The sequence below is a fragment of the Musca domestica genome, unplaced genomic scaffold (genome assembly GCF_030504385.1).
Source record: "Musca domestica strain aabys unplaced genomic scaffold, Musca_domestica.polishedcontigs.V.1.1 4, whole genome shotgun sequence".
Taxonomy (NCBI): domain Eukaryota; kingdom Metazoa; phylum Arthropoda; class Insecta; order Diptera; family Muscidae; genus Musca; species Musca domestica.
The window spans coordinates 6,019,699-6,037,132 of record NW_026712328.1 but is presented as its reverse complement, the minus strand read 5'-3'; the positions used below and the strand labels follow the sequence as shown (position 1 = coordinate 6,037,132).

Sequence of the window (17,434 nt, the reverse complement as noted above, 5' to 3'; positions counted from 1 at the left end):
CTTCTTGTTTCAAGGTGTATGCCCAGGATACTCGTAACATCTTTACTATTTTGTAATTCGGTTTTCCTTTGTTTTTTTCTTTCACGAATTTATTTATTTTTACACCACGGAATGTTTATCACTGTCTCTAAAGTCTTGCTTCTTCTAGGTGTCAATATTTTATTTTTTTTTTTCATTTAACACGTCTATAGATATTGTTGTTTTTTCTCTCTTAATGTCCCTACTCGGGCGCCATTGTGACGACATGTTTTCACTTTGAAGCTGGGATAGTTCAACGGAGGGCCAGGGTCGTCACAAGAATTTATTTATGTTGTGGGACATATAAGAGAGGAAGACTGTTTATTTTTTTATCAACGTTATAAAATTTATTGACTTCACTAAATTATTCATTTCACACATTTGTAGTTTTGATAACACACAACACACTGTAGCAGCACGGCGAGGACGACACCCGAATATTTGCGGTAGCGGCAGTCCGATGACGGCAAACGAAGATCGTCGATAGCTAGGTAAGGCAGCAGCCCGATGACGACGCACGCAGAATGACGGCAGCAAAGCACAGCGGCAGCCCGATGACAGCACTCGAAGGTTGGCAGCAGCTAGGCACAGCGGTAGCCCGATGACAGCACACGAAGAATAACGGCAGCCCGATGGACGCACACGAAGGTTGGCAGCAGCTAGGCACAGCGGCAGCCCGATGACAGCACGAGTCGAGGGAACGTTTAAAACCCCACTCAACCCTACCGACTGCTCTCACTGCGGTCTGAGAGAGGAGGGAACGTTAAAACCCCGCTCCACTCAACAGCCGAGACACTCACACAAACCTTAGAGCCGAGGGAACGTTAAAACCCCACTCAACTCTTAAGCCCACACCAACATATGTCTGGAGAGGGAGGGAACGTTAAAACCCCACTCCACTCAACAGCCGAGACACACACACAAAAACCTTAGAGCCAAGGGAACGTTAAAAACCCCACTTAACTCTCTAGACTACACAAACTAACTAAATTTACTGCCAAGGGAACGTTAAAAACCCCACTTAGCACAACAGCCATCCACAGAAGACTGTCCCGATTGTGTCGATTTCGCCTCCTTTTATACTGTTTCAGTGGCTCGATGTCGACTGATTATATTTTGACGCCGTACGGATCTCATCGTCGTTGTTCAGGGTTAGTCTATCATATGACCACTAGGGGGTTCAGTTTGACCGTTAATTTCAAAAACAAAACCGAATACCATAAATTTCATATATTTTCTTTAAATAACTAGTAATTAAATTATTGTGTCACATAACATAAAACATGATTCCAAATAAAATATTAATACATTTATAATTCAAATATTTTATTTAATTTTGTGGCCCAAAAACGAGGTTCCGACTTTTGGCCCGTCACACTAGAGCTTACATGCATAATGCGCCTGTGTATTCTCTACACGAATTTGGTATAAATGTTTCCCCTGGATATAAAATATATGTAATACCAAGCAATTTAATTTATCTTCCCAGGAATGCGAAACTTCGATTGCACCAGAGGCCAATATTAAATTGATTATCTGTAAGAATATATGAATAAACAGAAATATTCAAACATTCCAATAAAAATAATCAACCCTGAAACATTGCCACTCACGGATGAAAACAAACACTTTTTAAAATCTATTAAACCACGTCTCAAGGAAAATGACTGAAATACTTAATGTTGAAGACAAACCGTTCTCATATGACACTATTATTAGAAAAGCTATGTTCCATACATCCGTTCTTTCAAAAATAATGATGAAATAAGAATTACAATTCAAAATCAATATTTATGTCTATTACCAAGTGAAAGTTATATATATGTTGAAGGTTCGGTAACATTACCAGGAAGAGAACTATCGTCTAATGGTCGTTTGCGTAATAACTGCGTAACCTATTTCTTTGATGAAATCCGATATCAAATAAATGGTATTGAAGTTGACCGCACATGCCATTTAGGTGCATCGAGTACAATAAAAAAATTTGTTTCTCTCGCTAGTGCTAGTGCAACATAGTGGGAAATACAGGCTGGAAAAATGGTGAAGATCTAAGCGTGGGTGTATTCAACATTTGCGTCCCTTTCAAAAGAGTATTGGGATTTGGAAGATTAAAACAGAGTCATTTTACATAGCAAACATGATCTTATTATGTTGCGGAGTTCAACTGATCAATATGTATGTTATTCCACCGTCTTAAATGAAAAATTAAATTTGAAAATCACAAATATAACATGGGGAATACCTCACATACATTTCGGATACTTCTATATTACAAATTATGAAAAGAATTACCAATGGAAAGTCGCTTCCTATTGCGTTTCGAAGTAGGGACTGTCACTTTAATCCAACATTTGCAGGTTCAATAAAATTTTATTGGAATGTTAAATTATCAACAAATAGTGAAAGACCACTCTTTGAAATATTAGCTCTAGAAAATGATGGAAAATTTATTCACTCAAATTTAGTGAATGTTAAGGTTCATTTAAATTCCGAAACATATACGTATGATTATTTGAACTTAAAATTTGAAGACAGCAGAAATGCAGCTCTATGATATATACGCAACAAAAGCTCTTTTTAAAAGAACCCGAACCAATTCCATCATGGACAAAAGTTTAAAAACACATCAATTGCTGAAATTGATGTTAACTATTAAAACGAAATCGTTAAAAGCGAAACTATAGACGTTAAGCTGGAAATTGAAACTAATACACCAATACCATCAAAAACATGAGCATACTGTTTAATACTCCATGATCGACTAATTCAATATACAATACTCGCTGGAATTGTTCGAAAGTTAATTTGATTTCTTCTCCTTTTATTTATTTTCTTTATCATAATATTTTTTTGTTTTATTTCACAAAGTAAATTTGGAATAAATAGCTTAAAAATAAATAACAATTTCTTGGATTAATCAATAATACAATATACTTATATTAAATAAAATTGATGTCAATATTCATTTCATATTCGTAATTCTCAAGCATATTACTGAGATCATCCTCATCATCAATACCAAGCATAAGTGTTTACTTTATCTAATCTTACTTTTCGTTTACTATCTTTATAATTTAAAACCACTTTATTCGACTTGGTTGTATACATTTTGTGCACAATTTTTTTTTACAATGTTTCATATAATCACTAGTATGAGTTTCATCATATAAGGAGTTTCTAAAGTTCTTTATAGATTACCGCCCAATGACACATTTTCACACCTTTCGTAAAAAGCGACCATCATCTACCGTATATGAATACATTTTAGGTTCTAGTCCAACGAACTCTGTCATTATTTTCCCACTGTTTTCATCCTTCATCATACCGATAACCTTTTTATTACGGCGGGGTATATTATATTTATTATCTTCTCGATATGTGTTAAAGAACCATTCAATGTCGGATCTTATTTCTTCATACACATCTTTAGAAGATATTGTATATATAAAAGAGTCAGTATTCATGTAATTTAAAGTAACGGGCTCATCGATTTTCTTCTTCATATATTCATAGTGGTAATCATACATCATCCACTTGGCTAATTCTAATACACAAAAACCAAGATATGTAGGCTTATTGTATGTTTCTTACAGTCGATTCATTTCAATAGCCCAAAAATCTGTACAAAAATCAGTTACACTGTTAAAATTCGGTGTAGACATTAAAGATCGCTCAATACATTTGGCGCTTTATCAAGCCAAGTTGTTGCTAGCTTAATATCTGTCAACATTCTCCATAGTTTGCCAAAAACTGCAAGAAGGTTTAACACGTTTCTAAAATAATCGTTAGTTGCTTCTTCTCTTCCTTATAATTCTTATTGATGTACGCGGCTAGCCATGGAGATTGTGTAAATGATAAAGCACGATGTACTTTTTTTAAGACTAAACCGTTTTCTAAGCATTGTTTTAGATTTATGTAATGGATTGGATAATTGGTTTTTAAAGCAAAATCTGCTATATGTTTTGGATTCTTTAAATCTCCAATTTTCTGAACAGAAGCATCTCGAGATCAACCCACGCAAAATCTTCTGTAGGTAGGTATTGTTGCATAACCCAAACATACAAATTTTTAGCACCTATATACAATAAATAGCTAGGTGGTTTACTATTGTCGAAGTCTTACATATATTTATTATTTGTATGTCTTTTAGAGCATTGGGCAAGGCCGTCTCTTATTCCCTTTTTAAACAAATTAAACATGTCTGAATCTGTTACAAGTCGAAATCTATTTTCGTATGACGAAGCATACCATCAAAAGGCGGTTTACATTTAAATATTTTTTTTTTAAATATTCTTACCTACGCTTTCTAATGTTTCTTTTTGAGCGGTGTTATCACCGGTATAAGAATAATACTAAACTACTAACAAAACTACACTTTACACTAAAACTAAAGCGCATGGAATATGCTTATTTATTGTATTACCCCCGTATCTTTTAAAACGGACTCAAAATCGGCGTACACTAAAAGGGGACATTCATTTGCTTCTTGTAGTTTTCAAATACTAATCTATTCTTACCATCCTTTTGGTAATGTGTAATAATATCACTACAATTCTCCTTATGTCCCTCAAAAAGTCTCAAATCTGGTGTGAAATAAAAATGTGTAATACATATTTGAAGATGATTTTTTCCTGAAGAAAGTTGCGATGCCAATAACCTAAAAATAATATATATATTTTTGTGTACTCTTAAGTGTATTGTATTTTCATTAATCACCTTGAGGTATCCTTAATTACTATGTAGTGTGATTTTTTTCGTAATATAGGCTTCTCTTTATTAGTAACGCGATATGGTCCAACAACAGCATTTTCCTAATATCCGAAAACGTTAAAACTAATATTTGGATTATTTTTTTTTCAAAAATTGTTATTGATCTCAATTCTAGTGGAAATTGTAAGCCAATAAAATTTAATTTATATCTGTTTTCCAAAATGATTATCGGATCTGCAGCATTTCTGATATTGAATGATGATGTTTTGCCAGCATTCGAAACAATATATATCATAATTTGAAATATTTATCTTCATTATAAGTGTCGCTGGTGTTGGTATATATCGAGATCATTGCCGTGTAGAAGATTTATTAACGCTTATTTATAGTGTTTTAAATCGGAATAGCGCCCATCCAAACCACGTTCTTGGAACTCCGACAGCTTATTTTTTCATTCATCAATATGCTGTTTTAAAATTTCCTCCAAACCAGCAGGAAATGTAATATGTGTGGTTTCACTGTTGTGTAATATAGAATTAAATGGATCACTTTCTACAGCTTTTTTAAGATAGTCACCAACAAGATTTATATTGAATTGAATTAAATAATGTTTGCTTTACTTGTCCTTGTAGTGCGATAGTTGATTTTTCAGCATTGCATATTACTTCATTAAAATCGAGTGTATTATTACTTATTTTATATAGAAACTTCTCGATTTGTTTTTCAAAGCCTGAACTGAACTCGTTGATTGCAGGTTTTCGTTAATTATTCCTCGCTATTGTTTCTATGCATCTCTGATCTACAATGCATGATCCAAGTTTCCAATAAAATATTATCATTGCATAAATTGCAATATTTTGTTCTTTTTGTGCAAAAATTCATTTCGCATTTCATTATCTAAATGTGGTGCTTGTTGCTGTTGTGGTTGATTCCATTGTTGTTGTTTTTGAAAATATTGTGGATGTTGTTGTGAATTATACTGATGATTGAAATCTTGTTGTTGTCTTCGTTGATGGCTTTGTTGGTGATGGTTGTCATGTTAATTTTGTCTCGATCTTCCTGGCTGATTGTGGTCTTGATTACATTCCTGTGGAATGTGTTGTTGGTTCGACATTGGTGGATTATTATTAAGGTGATGCTGCACACAAATGTTTATCTCATTACGAAACTTTTTCCGTAGTTCCTGTGTTTTGGTTCCTTGCTCAGAATGTTCCACAGCATAATGAAGCTTATGAGCTGTGGAATGCAATAAAAATTTCTTGCAAACAGCGTTAAAAATTTGTTACTTTATAGTTGAAGCCTCAACAGAAAGTGAATATGAATAACAGACTGTTCACAAAACATCGACTCTGTTGTAACCATTGCTTACATCACGGGAATGTTGACTGTCTCCTATAAGAAACTTATTTTAGCCCGAAGACTACCAAGAATCCATCATTCGAAGCATTTGAGGAAATGTAAACATTTTTTGAAAATCAATATATAATTCATACACACAACATCTTAAAAATTCCTAGAACAGAAATTGGCTTCAAATATGTCTCAATGGTAACACCTGCATAAATTATAGAAGTCCTTGGCTGTCGCCAATAAACTCAACTTACACTTGACGAAAACCAAGATTCTATCACTCAAATATCATATCAAAATTTTTTTAGAAGAAATGCTAACATTTCCGAATTTATTAAAAATTAATTCATAACTCAAACATGCAGCATCTTAAGAATATCACATACAAAAAATTACAATTGTCAGCAAGGAAATTAAAAATAATAAAATCATAATTAATACTCACAACCCATTCATATTGTAAAGAAATTAGGCGCCATCCTAAGAAAGGTCTTCTTAGCACTGAGTGCGTCTATAATACACAATATACACAAACATCCCCTTAAATATGCTTACAATAACTCACTACACGATATCAACTGCAAAAGCATGTCCCGTGGTTAACAAGCATCACCCGGTCAAAAGGTACAGTTCTTCTTAAACATTGCACACAATCATCCCCTAAAAATATTACACATCTTTTTATATGCTTAAACAAACCACGTAAACAAATCACGTACAAATAAAAATCATGGAAAAGAATGGATTGAACACTGCATTTCACTCCGGCTAATAAATCCACATAAATTATCCCCATTTAATCCACGTTAACAAATCACGTTCAAATCAAAAGTCGTGAAAATAAGTCATAGACACGATCAATACTGTTAACACCAAGGTTAACCACGCTGGTCACCCTATTCTCTAGTTTCAATTTTTCTTTCATTTGTCTAAATTTGCATCTCTCTCTTGGTACTAAATGCTAATGTACTGAATGCAAATGTTTTCCTTTTACACTGGTTGTTCCTTTTTTCATTTCTGTAAATAAATTTACTTCTATTCTAACCAGCAAACACAACTGTCATTGGTAAGATTCGTTTCCAAATTCTCCACCGAACTTTGTTCAATAAAATTCCATTGTTTGGCAAACTTCTTTTCTAAAACATCTTGTTTTTTTCTTTCTTTGGTTTTTTTTATACAATTCCGAGGAGAAATTATTCCTGCACTAAAGAATATTATTTCCTCGTTTCGGCAACAACTAACCATCCCAGCTTTTCCAGAAAGTCCATTTACGCGTGTTCATTTTGGTCCTTCGAGCCGGATAATTGGATAGCTGTTGCAAATTCCACAAATTAAATTTCTTCGCTTCATCAATTTCATCAAAAAAGGTAAGTTTGTGCTTTCCATTTCTATAATATAACAATAGTGCATTCTTCTGTGGGGTGTTAAAGTGCGTTTTGCCGACGGCAATTTGTTTTTCATTTTTTTTTCAAACGCACAGTGTTTCATAAGTGCTTTGTAAATTTCAGTAATTTTATTATTCAATAACACCACATTTCTGTAATTTTATTCATTTGAAAATTTGGTGGAATATTCAATTAACATATTTTCAAATTATTATTTTCATTATTTATCTGAAATTATATTATATTCCTATTCATATTTATTTCAAAGTGCTAAAAAAAAAAACAAAAAACATCAATTTATAATTTTTGCTATTCGCGACAGTGTGCTCCAAATTATTCTTTTCCTTTCTTTATTTTCTACCGCGAGAATTGGTACTAATTCTTTTTATACGTGTTTGTTGGTGTGTTATTTTCTTCTTTACGATCATTACATCTTCTTAACACAGTAGTTGCTGTTGTTAGAGATCTGCCTACATTCGTCTCTTTAGAACAATAACTACTCGTTCAACTATAACACACCGTCATACGTATATTTCTTCTATTTTTTCTTGTTGAGCTGTTCGTCTGTTCGGTCATCCAACGACCAGCGTTCATTACCGCACTGCTTGTTCTCACTCAACACACATTCATACCTACATTATTTTTCCTGTTGTTTGGTGGCCGCTGTTGGTTTGTTCGTACGTTCAGCCAACCACCGGAGTTCTCTTACGTGTGTTTTCACTCAATAGTAGTAAAGCTATTCTCTTTAAGTGTGCGTGCACCCTACCGTCGTTCCTTTCATATGGTCCCACTGTAACTTGTTTGCGACATTCATATATAAATATATTATTCGAATATATATAAAGGTAGTTGGTGCTGTACCTTCTTCTTGCCCATTTTTTAGTTCACATTACGGCCGCTAGGGGGCGCTGTCCAAATAAGAAAATTCGGGGATAAACTTGATTTTTTCGAGACTTACCCAAATATTTCTGGTTTTTCTTGGACATTTTCGTCTTCTGATTCTTTTCTTCGCTGGTGCTTATTGGTAGTACGTTTTTCCACCACTAGAGGGCGCTCTGCAAATTCTAAATCACCTAAAAAACTTTAATTCTTTCAATTATTTATTAATATTTCCTGGGTGTTCTTTGATTTTTTTGACATTTGCTCACTGCGGATTTATTTCTGACTGTGCAAATATATAGTGTGTTCGTTCGCCGCCAGGGGGCGTTTTATATATACGAAAATACCTCAAAAATCATAATATTTTCAATATTATTCCAATTTATTCCGGTTTTTCGTGGAAATTCACCTACTGCTTTTAGTTCTTTCCATTGTTTTATCCATTGTCCATTCATTTACCACTAGGTGGCGCTGTACAAAGGAGAAAATACAAAGAAAAACGTATTTGTCAACCATTTTTTTAGATATTCGTGAACAAATTTGCTTGGGAAGTTACCCTATTTCCTCCCGTTCTCGCTGTTCTTCGCTTATTCTTTGCTAGTTTCTTGTTCTACATCAATTTTCATTAATTTTTACTGAGCGATAATGTCCTTGGAAGCCTTCATTCGTCAAGCTGATCGTCTGGTCACCTTCAATGCCGAGGTTGTTGGTGGTTATGTTCCCTTGACGTCTGCCCAATTCATAAAGATACATATTTCGGAAGTTAAATCCTTATGAGCAGGCATCAAATCAGCGTATGACCAATTTATGTCCGATCGAGCTAGCGAAGAACAGAACGAGGAGGATGATGAACACGAAGAAGATGCAGATGCCGCTTCGGAGCTCGAGACGTTCCAGGCCAAATACAATAGTGCCTATGTCACTTATTGCGAGTGCTTGGCTCGCCTCACGCAGTTGTCTGAGGATCTCCAAAGGCAAACAGTTCCTAAAGAGCCTTCTGTTTCACCTCCGGACCCTTCGATCCAGAGTCCTAATTCTACAATCCATCATGATCATGGTTCAAATTATTCGTTCAACCTGCCCCCATGCGATACCGAAATTTTCAACGGGGATTATATGTCATGGCCGACTTTCCGAGATATGTTCACAGCCGTGTACATAAGAAATTCCAGGCTCAGTCCAGTCGAGCGATTGTTTCATTTGACCCAGAAGACTAAAGGCGAAGCTAGAGATATTGTCCAACGTGCACCTTTGACAAATCAAGGTTTTCAACTTGCTTGGAAAGGTTTGTGCGATCGTTTCGAAAATAAGCGAATTCTTGTTAATGGCCAATTAAAAGTTCTATTCAATCTTCCTGATATTAAGTCCGAGTCAGCGAGTGCAATTAAGTCATTGCAGCGCGACATAAATTCATGTATTGCTGCGTTGTCTCTGTACGATATCGACGTTAGAAGTTGGGATCCGATATTTGTTTTCCTTTGTTCGGATCGTCTTCCTGACTCAACTCTGACGCTTTGGGAACAAGGTTTGGCTGACAAGACTGCTATTCCAAGGTGGGCTGACCTTGATTCTTTCTTTACGAATCGATATCGTACACTTGAATCCGTCTCCGAGATGCGCAATTTTCCGAAGTCTGATGATCGAAAAACTAAATCCAATACACATTCAAAGAATTCGAAGTTCAGCTCATTCCAGACCAATGTTACGGCTCCAAAATGTCCTTTGTGCACAAATTCTGCTCATATTATTCGAAAATGTCCTAGATTCATTGATATGGATGTCAAACAACGAGTGGCTGAGATCAAGAAACAAGGCCTGTGCCTGAATTGTTTCTCAAAAACTCACCACGTAAAAAATTGTACGAGCAAAAATAATTGTTTTGAGTGTCAGAGGCGGCACAACACTATGCTTCATGAGCGTTCGTCAAGTAGTCATCCATCCAATCCACCTACGAGCTCTACAACTTTAAGTCCAAACTCCACTCCATTTTCTCCGAATTCTGTACAGTCCACTACTTCTGGGGGTGGAGTAATTCAGACGTGTTTCACTTCCAGCTCTCGGGGTGTTTTGTTGGGGACTGCGTTGGTGAATGTGATTCACTTAGGAGTAACGTATCACGCTCGTGTACTCCTAGATTCGGGTTCTCAAGGAACATTCATATCTGAACGTTTCTTCAATAAAGTAAAACTTCCATATCAGCGTACAAATGTTCAGATTTCTGGTCTCAATAATTCGACCGCTGCCTCCGTTCGAAAAGTATATTCCGTTGTGGTGTCCTCTCGATTTGATGATTCCGTTGAGCTTACCGTGCAAGCATTCGTGGTTCCACATTTGTCTGGAAATCTTCCTTCCCACACATTACCATCATCTTTGTTCTCTCGACTTCCTTCAATTCATCTGGCTGACCCGCACTTCTTCAAAAGTTCGAACATCGATATTCTTATAGGCGGTGACTTTCTTCCATTCATCATGCGTGCTGGAGTCATGCAAGAAATTTGTGACTCCTTGATGGGTCAAGAAACCATCTTTGGATGGATTTTAACTGGCCCTGTTCCAGTGTCTTCTTCATCAGACATGTTAATTTCCAATTTCTGTGAAATTTCCTTAGACAGAGAGATATGTCGGTTTTGGGAAGTGGAGAATCTTCCTAAGAAAAAATTTCCTTCAGACTCCGATAAATATTGCGAGGAGCTCTACGTTTCCACTACAAAAAGGAATAAAGATGGTCGGTATGTCGTGTGTCTTCCTTTCAAACAAGGTTTCCCAGAGAAAATGGACCTTGGTCAATCCCGTTCACGAGCTGTAACACAATTCCTTCGCAATGAGAGCCGTCTTCTACGAAATTCAGATTTTAAAAAGGAGTATGATCAGGTACTCAATGAGTACGTTCATTTGAAACACATGGTCCCAGTTCCTGCTCCATGTTTAAATAGTGATTCACGCCATTATTATTTACCGCATCACGCGGTTATTAAGCCGGAGAGCTCAACCACCAAGGTTCGGGTTGTCTTTAATGCTTCCTCCGATACGTCCAATGGTCACAGTCTGAACGATGTGTTGCACGCTGGTCCGGTTTTGCAATCTGACTTGACCACTTTACTTCTCAAATGGCGTCTCTTCCGATATGTATTCAATGCGGACATCGAGAAAATGTACCGCCAGATTCTTGTTCATCCAGATCATACTCCGTTCCAACGTATAATATTCCGCAACCACCCAGGTGAGAACATTCATGATTTCGAGTTGCAAACTGTCACTTTCGGTGTCAATTGTGCCCCGTACTTGGCTATTCGCACTCTGCTCCAACTTGCTGACGATGTTCAAGATTTATATCCGAGTGCAAGCGAGATTATTCGTAATTACATGTACGTCGATGATGTGCTTTTCGGAGCCCATTCTATCTCGACTGCTATTCAAGCCAAAGCCGAACTAAAATCTGCACTAGACTCCGCTGGCTTTTGCCTTCGGAAGTGGACGACCAATTCGAGAGACATTCTTGCAGATCTTCCTAATGATTATTTATTTCATGAAGCCTTTTTAGACTTCGATGATCACAGCACAGCCAAAACCTTGGGGATTCGGTGGGATGCGAGTTCTGATGAATTTTTCTTTTCAACAACACCGTTTCCATCTTCATGTTCCTATACAAAAAGAGAGATCCTGTCTCAGATCTCCAAATTATTCGATCCTGCTGGATGGCTTTCACCATGCATTGTTGTGGCGAAAGTTATCATGCAGAAGATATGGTCCGATGGCACTGGTTGGGATGATGTTATAAATCCCTCCACATTGTCCGAATGGAAAATATTCCAGTCAAACTACTCTGTTCTTGATAGAGTTAGAATTCCGAGGTGGCTCGATTTTACTCCTATGGCTGACATTCAGTTCCATGGCTTTTGCGATGCATCCGAAAAGGCATACGCGGCCGCTTTATATGTGCGAATAGCTAGAGGTACGTCCGTATTCACTCACCTGGTGTATTCCAAAACAAGAGTTGCTCCAGTGAAAACACTGTCCATTCCAAGGTTGGAGCTTTGTGGGGCTGTTCTTCTAGCAGACATGATCGATACATTACTCCCTACCCTTAATATTTCGAAATATTCCTTATTCTGCTGGACAGACTCCACTATCGTTCTTTCCTGGCTTTCCAAACCTCCTGGTCATTGGCAAACATTCGTTGCCAACAGAGTTTCGAATATTATTCAAGTAGTTGATCCGTCCAGATTTCACCATGTTCCTTCGGAAGCCAATCCAGCAGATTTAGCGAGCCGCGGTGTGTTGCCACAAGACATTGTCAATAATGATCTTTGGTGGTACGGACCATGGTGGCTTCGTGAAACTGCAGATCAATGGCCAGAGTTCATTCATTCAACAGAAACAGACATGGAGCGAAAGTCTGTTCGTGTTCATTTTTCCTATTTCGATTCAAGGGAGGATATATTGGGAAGCATGTCATCTTATCAGCGAGCACTTAGGGTATTTTCCTATGTGTATCGATTTATTCACCGTACCCATCCAAGGTACCGTTCTTCTTTTTCGCGCGCTTCGGAACCTCTCTGCAGTTCGGATATGATCGGAGGCCGTAATATTCTTGTTAAATGGTGTCAAAAGTCCTGTTATCCAGAGGAGTACCGGACATTGTACATGGGAAAGACTGTTTCGTCCTCTAGTTCGCTTCTAAGCTTAAATCCATATCTAGATGCTGATGGTCTAATTCGTTCTTGTGGCCGGTTAGATTCGTCACCTGGCATTTCTTTCGATGAAAGACGTCCGATCATACTCCCGTACAGTTGCAAGTTCTCCAGGCTCTATGTTCAATTTGTTCATCAGATTACCATTCATGGTGGCAATCAACTTGTTCTTCGAGTGATAAGATCACAATACTGGATACCCAAGGTAAAGAACATGATCAAGGCAGTCATAAAGGAGTGCAAAACGTGTGTTCTTTACAAAAAGCATTGTCAGAAGCAGATCATGGCTGCCCTCCCTCCTGAGCGAACTGTCCTTTCTCGTCCATTTTTCCGTACCGGTCTTGATTTTGCGGGACCGTTTGATGTGAAAAGTTATTGCGGGCGTGGTTGTCGTTTCACGAAAGGTTACGTGTGCGTGTTCGTGTGTTTTGCCACAAAGGCGATCCATTTGGAGCTTACATCCGACCTGTCGACGCCCACGTTCCTAGCAGCCTTCCATCGGTTCGTTTCTAGGAGAGGATGTCCTTCCCACTTATACTCTGACAATGGTACGACCTTTGTAGGGGCGTCCAAAGTTCTTGCTAGAGAATTCTTTCAAGTTTCGCGTTCGGCTGTGATCTCTCAATATGCTCTTCATAATCTAAACTGGCATTTTATTCCACCTGGGGCACCTCATATGGGTGGCCTCTGGGAGGCCGGAGTCAAAAGCTTCAAAACCCACTTCCGTAAGTTCGCCGGCTCATCCAAGTATACTTTCGAGGAGTTCTCCACGCTACTCTCGAGGATTGAGGCGTGTTTAAATTCGCGTCCTCTTTCTCCGATTTCAAGCGAGCCTTCCGATTTCGCAGCTCTGACTCCTGGCCATTTCCTGATTGGTTCTCCGATTCTCGTTCCTGTCGATCCACATATTGATGACAGTCCTCTCTCCCTGCTGAATAGATGGCAACGTCTTAAAGCTGTTCATCAAAGTTTCTGTTCTCGCTGGAAAACTGAATATCTTCGAGAACTCCAAAAGCGTACGAAGTGGCAAACTTCAGAAAAGGATATTGAGGAGAACACACTGGTCGCTATTCATGACGAAAATCTTCCGCCGACTTCGTGGCGGTTGGGTAGAGTCATTAAGACTTATCTTGGTTCCGATCGGCATGTTCGAGTCGCAGACGTCGTAACTCAGAAAGGCATCATAACTCGCCCGATAACCAAGCTCGTAGTTCTTCCTTCTGATAACTAAGTTCGAAATTTCTTCCATTTACCTTTCTCTTCCTTTCCTTCTATCTATATTTATGTTACGTCAAGAACCATGCCTAAATCGAACAGCTCCAGTCGCATCAGTCATTCCCGTGCCAACCAAGCTCCTCACAGAAAGGGACGTTTCCTCTGCCGTCTGTGCCAGCGTCCGCATCCATTACGATTGTGCAGGAAGTTTTTAGATATGACCATGGCGGATCGGCTGAATGCTGTACGGCGGCATAAATACTGTGTGAACTGCCTGGCTCACGGACACTCACATGGTACATGCTTTAGCGATCGCGGCTGCCATCATTGCCACAAATTCCACCACACATTGCTGCATGTGAACCCCAAGCTCCGTGACCAGCTTCTGCCAGGAAATTCGTCGTCTCGGTCCCAATCTCGCTCGGTGTCACCACAGCCATCTTCATCAACGAGATCTAATTATCGCGCTGTTGAACGTACTAGGCCCGCCGTTTCGTCCCAAGGATCCCTAACATCATTGATCCACAAGAACACTATAATATTATTGCCCACAGTTCTGGTTCGGATCGACGCGAAAGTGATGGCCCGATGCTTGCTGGATTCGGGTTCGTTGGTGAGCCGCATAGCCCGGGGTTTCGCCGACAAGCACAAGATAGCGCGGCTTACTTTGAGGGAGGAGACCATTTGCGCGCTTACACTCTACTCTAGGCATGATTCGTCCGTGAAGATTGAGGGCACTTTTCGTGTGGATAATCGGATCGCGATGAAGACTCCACTCGAATCACTTCCGGAAGACTACCACAAGCACTTCCCGCATTTGCTGTTCGCCGATCCGGACTTCCACAAATCTGCCGGCATCGATATTGTCATCGGAGTGGATCTTTATCCGAGAGTAATGTCAGAAGGGGTGTATTCACGCAGCGCCTTGCCCACTGCTCAGAGTACCATTTTCGGGTGGGCAATTTATGGCTCCTGTTCGAACTGAACGATTCATTGTATTTATTAATATTTTCTTCGAAATGAATTCCACCAATAAATGAAGTTTCTCACATGCACTATTGTTTTTCCTCCTTCCCAAAAAGCACAAACTTTCCTTTTCAGCATATTTAGTATCCAGTGGTTACAGACCTAGCGAATCTATGTGGCTGAGCTGTTCACTTTGAAGGAAGACTGCATCCTGGTACCAGCCCGTTCACCATTATATATATCTAATCTTTCAATATATCAATTTTTTTTTGTAAACAAGAGAGAGTGCTAGTTTTTGGTCTAATTTCTTTAGTTGCAGTTACTGCAAGGGGGCCGGTAATGTTAACGCCAAGGTTAACCACGCTGGTCACCCTATTCTCTAGTTTCAATTTTTCTTTCATTTGTCTAAATTTGCATCTCTCTCTTGGTACTAAATGCTAATGTACTAAATGCAAATGTTTTCCTTTTACACTGGTTGTTCCTTTTTTCATTTCTGTAAATAAATTTACTTCTATTCTAACCAGCAAACACAACTGTCATTGGTAAGATTCGTTTCCAAATTCTCCACCGAACTTTGTTCAATAAAATTCCATTGTTTGGCAAACTTCTTTTCTAAAACATCTTGTTTTTTTTTCTTTCTTTGGTTTTTTTCATACAATTCCGAGGAGAAATTATTCCTGCACTAAAGAATATTATTTCCTCGTTTCGGCAACAACTAACCATCCCAGCTTTTCCAGAAAGTCCATTTACGCGTGTTCAAATACAAATAAAAGGGATAACAATTGTAATGCCTTGCCTTTGACATCTGCACCTGAACTTCACTCCGGCTACTAAGTCCACATAAAATATCCCCATTCCACCCGGCTACTGAATCCACATAAATTGTCCCCATTTATTCCACGTAAACAAATCACGTTCAAATCAAATATTGCCTTTGACAAGCGCATTGAACACCTGCTTTTTACCACGGCTACTATATCCGCAAAAATTATAGCTATTAGCTATACACTAATTACTTTATTTCAGTAACCAAATCTACAACCAGCAACCACCTTCTCCTTATATGCAAAATTAAATACTATTTGGTGCACAATAAAAGGCAAAATTTCATCTGGATAAATGCGACTTGTACTTTGTTTACAAAAATGTCTGGACAGACGGACGTACGGATATTCATAAATTGACTGCGAATGTGATTCTATACAGATCATCAAAAGGAACTATGTGTCTATCTCGTCTCCTATTGCCTGTTACAAACAAATGTACAAAGACATAATACCCTGACCACCCTGTGGTGTAGATTATAATTACCGGAAGTCGAGAACCGTGTGTTGTTGAGGAAAATTTACTATGGGTTTAAGTCACTCCGTGTTTACGCAAATTCCTCCTTCTTTTACTTTGAATTCTAAGAAGATAAGTTTTTTCTGCAAGAAATCACTAATCCGTCCCCCAACAGTTCATCGATTTGTCTATATTAGCTCCGCCATAATATTTTGTGTAAACTGAATGTAGTTGTAATAAATAAAAATCGGAATTTAGATTGTTCAAATGTGGGTTCATCTTATTAATTTCAAAGGGATTTGTTCCGTTGAAAATAGCAAAACCGATTCGTTAAGGAGGGATCTTCATATACGTCTGCCTCAATAGAAAATTTTCTTTTGCCGACTCTGACGCTAATGATTGCTCCAAAAATTCTAAAAATCAGACTGTCTTCCATTGGCAGCACGTGGAACCACAGGTTTAAGAGGAAGTGGTGGTCTACATCTGCCGTACTGAGGGTGTCCAAAAAATTCATTGCTAAAGCTCGATTATTAAAATTAGTTCTACCTTAATGTTTTGACCATTTTGGATGCACTGACAGTGATTATCCGTTGCGGTTCTTTGCCTCATACCATTTGGAAATTCCTATAGTCAGACGTCAGCTGCGGATAAATCTTTGCCCGGTGCCCTTTTCATTCGCGACACTCATTAAATTGGGAGGGTTACCGTTCAACCCCCAAATGTAGGTGTCCAACGACATATCTCTATAATTTTGGCTAAAAACTTTCAAGGTCTAATTCCCTATATTCAGACAATCCGTTAAACCTTCTAGTAGAAATCCATGATGATGAATCGGTCAGATGGTAATCCAGAGTATATAAGCATTCTTGTTTTCCGAGAAGTCAAGTTTTTTTTATAACCTTCCAGTTCAAAGGATTTCAATACGACTCTAAAGATGCA

At 38.2% G+C, this 17,434-nt stretch overlaps 2 protein-coding genes across 2 annotated transcripts in view; both read left to right on the top strand.

Moving 5' to 3' along the window:
• LOC101898901 (synaptosomal-associated protein 25) overlaps nt 1-17,434 on the top strand; it is a 750,023-nt gene that overhangs the window by 302,545 nt on the left and 430,044 nt on the right. The gene's annotated exons all lie outside the window — the stretch shown is intronic.
• On the top strand, nt 6,820-15,734 carry LOC131804163 (uncharacterized). Its single transcript, XM_059126629.1, has 2 exons — nt 6,820-7,445; nt 14,330-15,734. Exon 2 carries the CDS (start codon nt 14,334-14,336, stop codon nt 15,231-15,233), a length of 900 nt encoding a protein of 299 aa, XP_058982612.1. The 5' UTR covers nt 6,820-7,445; nt 14,330-14,333; the 3' UTR covers nt 15,234-15,734.

Bases quoted from the DNA above. Each gene is read 5' to 3' on its own strand.
- LOC131804163 (XM_059126629.1), top strand. From the start codon at position 14,334: ATGCCTAAATCGAACAGCTCCAGTCGCATCAGTCATTCCCGTGCCAAC.